The sequence below is a fragment of the Antennarius striatus genome, chromosome 15, assembly GCF_040054535.1.
Source record: "Antennarius striatus isolate MH-2024 chromosome 15, ASM4005453v1, whole genome shotgun sequence".
Classification (NCBI taxonomy): Eukaryota; Metazoa; Chordata; class Actinopteri; order Lophiiformes; family Antennariidae; genus Antennarius; species Antennarius striatus.
The window spans coordinates 3,267,452-3,279,604 of record NC_090790.1 but is presented as its reverse complement, the minus strand read 5'-3'; the positions used below and the strand labels follow the sequence as shown (position 1 = coordinate 3,279,604).

General features: G+C 40.9%; 1 protein-coding gene across 1 annotated transcript; it reads right to left on the bottom strand.

Moving 5' to 3' along the window:
* Positions 1 to 3,591: 3,591 nt before the first annotated feature.
* spp1 (secreted phosphoprotein 1) lies at positions 3,592 to 10,110 on the bottom strand. Its single transcript, XM_068335192.1, has 8 exons — positions 9,998 to 10,110; positions 7,485 to 7,554; positions 7,344 to 7,388; positions 7,085 to 7,153; positions 6,870 to 6,923; positions 6,614 to 6,745; positions 5,395 to 5,721; positions 3,592 to 4,748 (listed from the first exon to the last, which is right to left on the bottom strand). The coding sequence occupies exons 2-8, from the start codon at positions 7,539 to 7,541 to the stop codon at positions 4,359 to 4,361; spliced, it is 1,074 nt and encodes a 357-aa protein (XP_068191293.1). The 5' UTR covers positions 7,542 to 7,554; positions 9,998 to 10,110; the 3' UTR covers positions 3,592 to 4,358.
* Positions 10,111 to 12,153: the final 2,043 nt, after the last annotated feature.

Here is a 12,153-nt window from a genome sequence, read left to right as displayed (position 1 = left end):
ATGCTGGGATATAAGATCAATACAGTGCAAAACAAGCAATACTCTCCATGGAAGAGACGGTTAGAGGCCAAGATAAAGCAACATGGAGAGAAGTCAGCCAGCTAGCTGAGCTGCAGAAAGGGAACATGGTGAATAAAGGGGTACTTGGGAAATACAAAAAGCTCTCTGTACCTGAAGCACTCGAAACTGCCAAACAGAGACTAACAGCTCTGGATATCCGACTTAAGAGATACACCAAAGAGATCGAGGCCAGGAGAATAAACAAGACCTTCTCCACTCAACCAGCAAAGGTTCACTCTCAATGGCAGGGAAATAACAGCAGCAGGTCAGACCCACCAAGACCTGACATGGAGAAATACTGGAAGGGCATATGGGAAAGAGAAGAATCACACAACACCGATGCCCAGTGGCTAGTAGAACTGAGAACTGACCACAGCAGCCTCCCAAGACACGAACCATTAATCATCTCAATGGCAGACATCCAAGAAAGAGTGTCAAAAATGACAAGTTGGCCAGCACCGGGCTGCGATATGACACATACATACTGGCTAAAGAAGCCAACAGCACTCCATGAGCACCTAGCAACACAGATGAACCAGCTGCCAAAGGATAGGACGCACCCAGAATGGTTGACTGAAGGCAGAACAGTCCTGATCATGAAAGACCCACAAAGGGATCCACCCAATCCAACTACCGGCCAATAACCTGTCTTTGTACAACATGGAAGCTCCTGTCAGGTATCATGGCGGCTAAGATGAGTAGGCAAGTGGATCAATATATGAGAGGGGCACAGAAAGGAGTCAGTAATAACACCAGAGGAGCCAATCACCAGCTACTGGTGGACAGGGCAGTACACAGAGACTGTAAGAACAGGCAGACCAACCTGCGCACCGCTTGGATTGACTACCAGAAAGCCTACGATTCAATGGCACACACGTCGATACTGGAATGTCTGGAACTGTATAAGATCAACAGGACACTAAGAGCCTTCATCAAGAACTCAATGGGAATGTGGAAGACAACCCTAAAGATTAACCGGGCTGCACAGAAAGAAAAAATAATTTACATTACTTCTGTTTTATTTAATTTTTTGGAGGAAATGTATCGTATAGAAAAATTATTTCATTCCACCAAAAGTCCTCTGTTCAATATTTGTTTATATTTTTTATTAATCTTGATTCCTTTGTTTTAAACGAGTGTTTTGTATGTCAGTCATCTTTAGATTACCACAGCGGGTCACGGGGAGCCGGAGCTTATCTCGGCGGCATAGGGTGTGAGGCGGGGGACACTCCGGGCACGACGCCAGTGCACCGCGGAGCCACACACAAAGACATACAACCATGCACACACACACAGTCATTCCTATGGGCAATTTGGAATGGCCAATCAACCTGAAACACATGCTTTTGGAGGTGGGAGGAAGCCGGAGAACCAGGAGAGAACCCAAGCAGACACGGGGAGAGCATGCGAACTCCGCACAGAGCGGGACTCGAACCCGGGTCCGCCGTGTTGTGAGGCGGCAGCGCTAACCACTTTGTTTGAGAATATTAAAGTTTTCTTTTGGGGTCTCCGTTACCTTCGACCCGTGACGTCACTTCTGGGGACGCGCGCCCTTTCCTCAGTCGCGTTCTGGTGATGACGGAGGAAGATTGGTGTGCTCTGTCCTGCTTTGTGTGCACAATTTGTGACCGTGTAACTTCATTTTATGCAGAATAAATATGCCAGCTCGGCTCAAACCATCACGTCCAGGGTCCTTATTACACAACACAGAGACATTCAATGGACAAGTTGGGCCAGACCGGTTACATAAGAATGATGTTTTATTTTGAAAAGTGACATCTGTGTTGAATGACACACAGAAGAATGCATACATCATTCGCACTTAACAGGTCTCGGTCACATGACAGGTTACGAGCCCACACAATTAAGCGCCCACAACTGCGGCAGTGTTCTGGATTAAAGTCAAGGCAGATAATCCTGAGATCAAAAGCCCTGCTTCCATTTTACATAAAACCACTGCTGATGATTTATTACTATATTACAGCTGTCCTGGCATCATTAACTATTATCGAGTAAATGAAGACCAGTCCACGGAAAATATTGTCTTAGATGAAACCGATCCATGGCGCAAAAAAGGTTGGGGACCGTTGCCCTAGACAACAGAAAACTGAGGAGGAGGTGGAGAAGACAACATGGAGGGGCAAGCCCCTACATGGTATGTACCACTGTCAGATAGAAGAAGTGGCTGATATCAAGAAGACCTACCAGTGGCTGGATAAGGCTGGACTGACAGACAGCACAGAGGCTCTGATCATGGCACCACAAGAACAGGCCCTAAGTACGAGAGCAATACAGGCCAATATCTACCACAGTAGATCTGACTCAAGGTGCAAACTATGTAAAGAAGCCCAGAGACAGTCCAGCATGTGGTAGCAGGGTGTAAGATGCTTGCTGGCTCAGCATACGTGGACAGGCACAACCAAGTAGGTGTGATAGTATACAGGAACATCTGTACCCAGTATGGACTAGAAGTACCCAAGTCAAAATGGGACATACCACCGAAGGTGGTTGAGAACGACAAGGCTAAGATCCTGTGGGACTTCAGCTTCCAGACTGACAAACAGCTCCTGGCTAACAAACCGGACATAGTGGTGATGGACAAAGAGCAGAAGAGAGCAAAGGTGATAGATGTGGCGATTCCAGCTGACGCCAACATCAGGAAGAAGGAACACAAAAAGATTGAGACGTATCAAGGGTTGAAAGAACAGCTGGAACAGATGTGGAAGGTCAAGGTTAATGTGGTCCCCGTGGTAGTAGGAGCACTTGGGGCAGTGACCCCCAAACTGGAAGAGTGGCTCCAGCAGATTCCTGGAACAACATCTGAAGCCTCAGTCCAGAAGAGAACAGTCCTAGGAAACAGCTAAGATACTGCGCAGTACCCTCAGACTCCCAGGCCTCTGGTAGAGGACCCGAGCTTGAGGATGACACACATGTACCACCCCACAAGGGTGAGAGGGACATTTTCTTTTATATATATATATATATATATATATATATATATATATATATATATATATATATATATATATATATATACTGTATATATATATATATACAGTATATATCCTCACCTATATATTTGAATAAGCTCATTTGACAGCTCACTGTCACACTTTTCGACTCTTCAACTCCACCCACTACCTGTCAATCAAGCGACCAACAAATCACGGTGCCCAACCAATCACGGCGTATCTGCCAGAAGGAATCACTTGAACAATATGGTGTAAGGCAGCGAGGCTTTTTGTTACAGTTATGCCTTTCGTCCACACGACAACACAAATATCAGGGACAAAAACGTCTATTATACTGAATGGACAATTCAAAACAACAATGTACCAAAATCAAATAATTAAATGTGATATGTAATGCATGAATTTGGTTGATGATGTGTTGTAATGAGAGAGATGTTGTTGACACAGGGGATGGGAATGCCCGTTTTTTTTTCTTTTCGGATATTGTTGTTGATGTTCCAAAACTGATGAAAGTGAAGTCTGCTGTAAAAACATGTCTGGAAAGAAAAAAATAAATTAATGAATTTTTCTTTTCCTTCATTCACTGATTTGGCTCTTTCTGTCATCTCACCCTACCATCTCTCCAACCCTCAGAAAGATCTAGACAACTGGAATACCATTTTTTTAAATGAAAAAAAAAACCTTTATTAGTATTTTATAAATGCTACTATATGATACAGCAAACAACATGGAATAAAGAACATGTAGTGTAGGTCAAAACTCTGCAAATGATTAGGACTTTGATGATTGTTCTCTTCATTTACTATCCTTTATCTGTGCTATCTGATTTGGTCTTAGCAAGCAACAAATCTTAGCCTCATTGTCAGCCACTGAATCTGTTAATGCCATGTATTGTGCTTGAAATGATTACAGGTACGGTATTCTAATGAAACAATAATATAAATAACTTTCTATCCCTTGTTTTATAAGCGCAAAGATTATGCAGGTTTGGAAACTGCAGTTATTGTTTAATGATCGGATGTACGGAAGAACTGGTGTTTCACACCAGTTAAAGTCGGATTGACCATATTTCCCTGTGAGGTCAAATATGTGACTTAGCAGGTCAACTGAACCCAGGGATGTTGGGGTTACTGGTTTATTTAAATACATCCAAGAAGAAGAAAATACTTTCTACTTCCCAAAAGATCTAAAAACAATTGGAAAATATTGATTGAGCATAATTAAATCAACAATACTTAAGGCTTGACCGTCCATTTTTGGCCCTGTAGTGGAGGTTTACTGTGGAGGTGTGATGGACTCTAACGTCACTCATTCATTGATCAGGCCTTATTTGGCACTGACCACCTCTGGCATGTCGGTGGCAGCATCAGTCGCGCCCCCCTCCTCATCTGAGTCATTCTCTGCGCTTTCGCTCTCATCCGAGTCACTGTCAGCTGCTCCAGGCGTAGCTGTGGCCTCCTCGCTGCTTTCCTCATCCTCTGACTCCTGGCTTGCGCTCGTGCTGTCGCTGGCAGTGCTGGCACTCTCCTCTTCTTCTTCTTCTGTGGTACTGGAGCTTTCACTAGTAGCTGCATCACTGGTGCCCTCCTCTTCACCTGGCAGGGAGGCTTGGCGGTAGCTGTGTTCTTGGTCCTGAGAAGAAGTGTCCAGGCCCTGGCTTTCCACCTCAGGGGTGCTGGTGTCCTCCTCCAAGAAATCAGAGTGGACGTGAAGAGCCTGGCAGAGGAGTGATGGTGGGGTTGTTATTCATGATCTGTCTGGCAGACCTACTAACAATATGTAAATACCCTTTATTTTAGATCTCAATGCAGAAACATTATCATTAATTAATTGCATCCTAGCAGAATGCAGTGAGATTTTAGCTGCACCCCCGCCCCCCATAGAAAATGCATTTGCAAAAAACCCTAAAGCTGTTGAGGATGAACATTTTAATCTGTTTGATTCTTGTATGGTCTGTTTTAAACTGTTCCCCACTATCAATCAGCTTTCTTATCTATGCTACCTCATGATCAGTTCATCTAATGTGCAATAACCTGATGTAATTTAGGAACAAAGCAAGTTTAGAAAGTTTTTTAATGTGTAGACTGATGTAATATCATCCGGCAATTTATATAAAAAACACATTTAAATCTTCTACCTCTTCTACTCCAATAGTTTTGAGCACTTAGCATTTTATAACCATTATACGATTTGTGTTGACATTTTAATAGTGGTAGAGTAGTGGATGTTATAAACATCACTTGAATGAATGAATGAACGAATGAATGAATGAATGAATGAATGAATGAATGAATGAATGAATGAATGAATGAATGAATGAATGAATGAACACTATCGCCTGGAAACACAAAGTGACCTATACCTTGTAGGCATGCAGTGACTTGTCCACCTCATTTCTTTCCCTTGTGTCGTAGGCCGTCTTCTTTCCTGTGTCAACATACTCGTAGGACTTGTAGGGTTCTGGAACTTTGTGGTAGGATTTGTCTTCCCCATACACAAAAGATTTATAATCACTGGGGTAGCCTTCCAAGTTGTCGCCACGGCCTGCATCTGTGTCGGTGATGATTGTAGGCTCGATGGGTTCAGGAGTGGTGTCGTCTGTGATCACCGGGGTGACGACGGTGGGAGCTGCGGTGGATGCTTCATCTGACTCTGAACTGTTGCTAGAGTCATCATCTTCCTCACTTTCCTGGAGACACAGGGGTAAGAGGTGCGAGGGAGTTGTTGGGCGAGAAGTTAGCTCGGTCTTTTGGAGCAATTGGTCAGATATCCAGATTGGAAATTAATTCCAAAGCCCTATGCAAAACTACTGGCTTTTTCCGCTGGGTTTGGTTGGGTTGGCCATTGATCCTGTGTGTAAGAACTAATGAAAGGTTTCTGTTGCTGTGAAATATAAAGTTGGTTTGAATACAAGAGTGGTAATAAATTTTTATGAGTCTGTTGGGGCTGAAACAAAGTAGACTGTAGTAAATAAGTAGTCATAAAACATAATAAATGATAATTTAATAACTGAAAGTTTTATAACTAAATGAATTAACACCAAATGCAGGGACACATTTATGCATGTTTAAATACCGCAGGGGTTAAAGACCAATGTAATGGCCTGGCCCAAAGGTTCTATCTACTGTATGATGGTGAGGAACACATCTACACAGACCTAGCTGCTAAATAATCCGCAACTAAGCAACTACAGCTGGGATGTAAGCTTTTGACTGACTCCTGTGACCCAGGGACAACTTAACTAACTGATAACATGTATGTCATCAGCTTTCAGGCAACTCGCTAGTAGATACCCTCTTGAGGGTATTTCCCTCAAGAAATGACCGAGAGACCTGCTGCCAATGACTTCAACAGTAAATATGTCAAAATAGGCCTGAGAAAATCTCCATGGCTGTGTACATCTCCACTTTGATCAAATGGAGTATTTATAAGTGAAAGGTTTGGTGGAAGTAACCATCACTAAATTCACAAAATTTAACAAATAAAACTGTCAGGAGATGATTGCCTTCCATTAGAAAAACACATCAAATCTAACATGTAGATGAAGCCAGATGCTTTTTTAGGATTTTTTTTATACTCACACTCTCCTCTGTATCATCATCATCATCATCATCATCATCACTGTCATCGCTGTCATTGCTGCTGACAGTAGCAGTATCAGGGGAAGACGTTGCATCTGTGTTGTCAAACTTGAATTCTAATGCCACCATTTGCTGTAGAAACCAATGAAGCAAATAGTCAGAAACTGAGACAGAAGTAACATCTGCAACATAACACACGTGGCAACTGTTTAACGACATTGATTAAATTATGACTTCAGTTCTTCTGACGTCTCACCTCGTCTTCATCTGAACTTTCATCAGAGTTAGTAGAAGGTGCTGACGCAGCACTCTGCAACATGAAATACAATCAAATAATTAATCATCCTTCACTTTTTTTTTCATTACACATGAAAATTAGCAGACAAGCAAGAAAAGGAAAAACATGATGGAGGAGGACAGCAGACAGTGTGATGATATGAAATAAATAACATTGTGAGGAGAATATTTCACCTGCATAAGTGAGGCTTCTGGAAACACTGCTGCCTGTTTCCTGAGGAGGGGAGCTGCTGGTTGCCTCACCTGTGGACAAGAAGAATATCAGTCACTGTGGGGGTTCTCTCTCTCTCTCTCTCTCTCTCTCTCTCTCTCTCTCTCTCTCTCTCTCTCTCTCTCTCTCTCTCTCTCTCTCTCTCTCTCTCTCTCTCTCTCTCTCACTCTCTCAGTCTCTCTCCACCTCTTTCTCTCTTTCTCTTTCTCTCCAGACACTCACCACCTCCTCAGAGCTCTCTGAACTGCTGTCTGAAATCCTTCTTGCCTACAAAGTGAACACATGTATTAACATTAATACAAAATTTCAGGAGAAACCATAGTGGTAAAAACAGAAAACAAAACAAAAAAACAACAGACTCACTGGCCAGCAGAGAACTGTGGCAAAGAGCAGAACAAAAACGACGGCGACTTTCATCATGTCAGTTTGGTGTCTGGAAGGAGAGAAATTTAAAAACAGGCTGAAGAAATATTTTTGAACATGACTGAATAACACAACAAAACACAGACAGTCATCCAGAGGTAATAACTTACAGTCCTCATCGGCACATTAAATGTGCTGCAAACCTTGTAACTAATACCTTCTCTTTACTAATATGGTCACATGACTTTTTACTAGAATTCACATGAACTGACCATGTTGTTTCAAAATTGATTTACTAAGCCCTAAAGCTGGTTTTATTTTAGCCATATTCAGTCTCATTGTATAGCTAAAAAGTAGTAATGTATTCATCAATATCTATGTTGTGTGTAGCTGTTAACTCATTAGTTCTTGTGGAAGAAACATAAATTTAAAAAACAATTTATTTTGTCAGCCAGGAGCCAGAAACGGAGTAATAACCATTTAACGCTGATGCAGCAGGAGAGTGTATCTGAGTCTGAGTCAGACTCAGCAGTGTGACCCCCTGCTGAGCTTTAGAAAGGAAACATACGTCACAACTCGTTGTTGTAGGATACCTCCAATTGTGGAGTAGGATAAATCATGGTCATTGGCAAAAATGAGGTATTATTTGTGCTTCTGCATGAAGAAAACCTGCAGCATTTCTCCTCTCTTTCTGGAACAGGATCTTACTTTCATTTGCTGAGGGAGGAGCAGTCTGAGAGATTTTAATGATGGACTCTTTCTATACTATATAATTCTCCGGGTTATAACTGGAAAGCCAAACGGCTACAGGCACACGATAGATGCCCGTGTGTGTGTGTGTGTGTGTGTGTGTGTGTGTGTGTGTGTGTGTGTGTGTGTGTGTGTGTGCGGGCGGGTGTGTGTGTACGTAGATCATTGTGTGGACACGTTTGAGCTTTAGACCTGGAGAGTAGAGATATTTTTATCCAGTCATCCTAAGATTAGAGGATTGTTTTTTTTGTCACTGGATTTTTAAAGTCTGCTCATAACTGATTTTGTTGGTTATATTATAATAGTTAGTTTCTCGTGTACACATTTATTTCCTTCCATCAGGAGTGATATAACTTCTTTATATTTCATCCATTATACCACTGTAAAACAATTTAAACCATGCCTGTGAGGGGATATCATCACTGTTATGTTGAAGTGCTTGATCATTTGGACAAATCTAAATTGTTTTGTTCTTTGATTTTATGACTCAAAAAGTGAGAAAAGATTTCGCCCAATTCCATTTTCTCCAAATACTTTTTGTTTAAGAACTGAAAAGGAAATAAAGTTATAAATCTTTTTTTACCCACTTGTTCTTAAAAGGCATAACATTGTTGTTTTTTCTTAAGTTTCTTAATTAAAGTAAAACACAGTAGTTGAAGCATAGGAGTTCAATGTGTAATTTAATGTGATGTAATGTCTTTTACTTTAATTTGCATTATTACACATTTGAGTATTTCCGTTCTCAGGTAACCCGGTGGACACCAATAGCTTTAAAAAAGATAACAGACAATTAAAAAAAAAAGGATAATATAATTTTTAAGACAAAAGATATCAGTAATGACATAATGAACATCCAACAAACACCTAGTCTTTATCGTATGACACTCAAAGGTTTGGTTTGTTGCAATCAAACACAGCCACCCCAGCTTCACTCCTGGCCAATCACATGGCTTCCACCCCATAAAGTCTCAAAAAAGAGTATGTAATTAACTGCACAACTCTCTGCTGTGCATTTATGTGCATGTTAACCATCTGATGATGCACAAATTTGGAAATCGGTTTGAAAAAGAATTTCAGAAATTAGCATTTCCACCAAACTTGAATGTAGAAACCAAACTGTATTAACAATGTATAAAGTAGTCTCTAAGGAAGGATGGAATCATGAACTAAAATCGAAATACATAATAGATAACAAAAATAAAACATTTTGTAAAAAGACTTTTTGTGCTGTACCATTCATTACAGACGTTTTGTTTACACTGTGACAGAGGAAGAAATGCATAAAGAATAAAACTAACGGCCAAATTAAATGTAAAGCTAACTTCTTGACTGCATGTAAGCATGAATATTAACCTGCTGCTTTTCTCCACTTTTCATTAGCCGAGGTTTGTTGAGGCTCATGTTGGATCTTACTCTGAACACATCAGCCAAGTTCTGAAGAAGAAATATGATTGCTAAAATATGTTACCTCACTGTAGTGGTCTGAATCATCAATGTATGCTGCAATATAGAGATTAGTAAAGATATCTAACAGTCCCCTACCAATATTACACAAAAATGTCTACAAACTTTTGGCCATGAGTGTATTAAAATGAATAAAAGAAGCAACATTTTGAATTGTATTCTTTAAGCTAATATTTGAAGCATATTTAATCCTATATCCACCTGTTCTTCCACTTCTCATCAAAGCATCAGAGCTGCAAAAAAACTCATCATATATGACTCAGCAGAGTTGACATTCTGTTTGTCTCAAACGTTCTTACCTGGTGGACGTTTCAGGGCTTTAGCAGCTGCAGATGCTGAGCAGAGACGGGCAGACGCGGTTTGTCTTTAGTTTATCTCCTAGGTTTCCCTGGATGTTCTTCACTGCTCAGTGATGCTGCTCAAACCAAGGCTCCTGGTTGGCTTATAAACTCTCCAATCCTCTTCCAGCAACCAATCAGCTCTGAGTCTGTGATGTCATGAGGTTAACCACTCTGTGGTCCCCCTCTTCTCTCTCTCCCACTCTTCCTGTGGTTGGCGCTGTGGTGGAGTGGTGGCACACTCAAGCACACACACACACACACACACACACACACACACACACACACACACACACACACACACACACACACACACACACACACACACACACACACACACACACACACACACACACACAAAATGTAAAGACAAACACATGACATGCAGACACTGATGGCCAGACAGAAGTATATGAATGTACTTTTATCCTCTCCTTCTCTTTCTCTCACACAAACACACACACACACACACACACACACACACACACACACACACACACACACACACACACACACACACACACACAATCACAGTCCTCACCTCACCTAACAATCACACACACACAATGTAAAGAAAAACACATGACATGCACACATTAATGGCCAGACGGAAATATATGACTGTACTTTTTTCCTCCTCTTCACATACACACACACACACACACACACACGCGCGCGCGCGCAAACACACACAGACCTTAATTTAAGAACATGTTGTGACAGGCTCTAGGAAAACAAGCAGCATACAGTGGCAGCTGGTATGACAGTGATTCACCTTCCTCACAGGCGACGGATCTGTCAGGATAATTGACAATTTGTCTCCAAAACCAGACCGATTTGTCTCAAATAAGTGGGAAGGAAAGTTTCTCTCTCTGTGTTAGTGTGCATGAGTGTGTGTGTGTGTGTGTGTGTGTGTGTGTGTGTGTGTGTGTGTGTGTGTGTGTGTGTGTGTGTGTGTGTGTGTGTGTGTGTGTGTGTATATATGTTTCTGTGATATTTGAGAGCTTTTTATAAATTGTTGTAATGGCTTTTTTTAATCCTGTGTATATGTTCCCTTTAAATTTCCAAGTTTGGGATAAATAAAGTCAGTCGGTCGGTCGGTCGGTCCATCCGTCCGTCTATACCCCTTTGTCCAAAAAAAACAAACATGTTTGTCACAATTACTCTTTAATCTTGATAAGAAAGAAAGAATACACATGATTCACGATATATTTTAGTTGTTTTTTTACAAGTTTTATTATGGGATAGGTTTTGTCTCGTTCTATAAAAGTGTTGCTGCATAAATGCTTCATGTTTAACAGTCTGTTAGACATGTGCTGTTTCGATGTGCACGAATGCGTCCTCTATGTGGACGGTGTGGTGACACACAGAATTGATGGATATGGATAATATTTTGTAGAAGAATGAGTATAATTTTAATTCACTTAAACTGAGAAACATCCACACTCTATGTGTGTCTTTTGTCTATGAATGTGGGTCAAAATGAAACTTTAAATGTGGGGTAAGTCAAAATCAACGAACTGTAGAGCAGTTGGACATGACTAATGAAGTTCAGCAGTGATATAGACAGAATATGATTGGTTTTAATTTAAGTACAAAGTCAAATATGATTCCACCAACATTTGTCATATTGTGGTGTATTACTATCTCATACTGTCTGTTGCCCCATTTAATAAAACAGGGATGTAACTGAACAACGTTGTATGTATGTAGATGTTAATATGTATGTAAAAATGTACCATTTTGTTTGCAGGAATATGAACTTTGTCTGTTGTCTGTGAAATTAAATGAATATCCATTCCACTGGAATGTCAGGCCGTGTACAACCACGCCAGGCCAGGACCTGAAAATCTGCATCTTCACATTCTTATGGACTCTATGTGAGGTAATATACAGAACGTCACAGAGCATGAATTAATATAATGAGAAATTAACATATTTGGTGTGTGTGTGTGTGTGTGTGTGTGTGTGTGTGTGTGTGTGTTTGTATGTGTGCGTGAGTTCGATAGAAAAGTAATCGACTTTATTTATCCTCCATAGGGGATATTTTTTGTGCACTCATTCTGTTGTTAATCAGACGCATATGCTGTATATGACACACATATGCATCTGTGTGT

What these genes read in the sequence shown, in the direction of transcription:
- spp1 (XM_068335192.1), bottom strand. Translation starts at nt 7,541, where the DNA reads ATGATGAAAGTCGCCGTCGTTTTTGTTCTGCTCTTTGCCACAGTTCTC. An exon ending in CAGAGAGCTCTGAGGAGGTG is followed by an intron (nt 7,154 to 7,343) that starts GTGAGTGTCTGG and finishes TCTTGTCCACAG; the next exon opens with GTGAGGCAACCAGCAGCTCC. An exon ending in CAGAAGCCTCACTTATGCAG is followed by an intron (nt 6,924 to 7,084) that starts GTGAAATATTCT and finishes TTCATGTTGCAG; the next exon opens with AGTGCTGCGTCAGCACCTTC.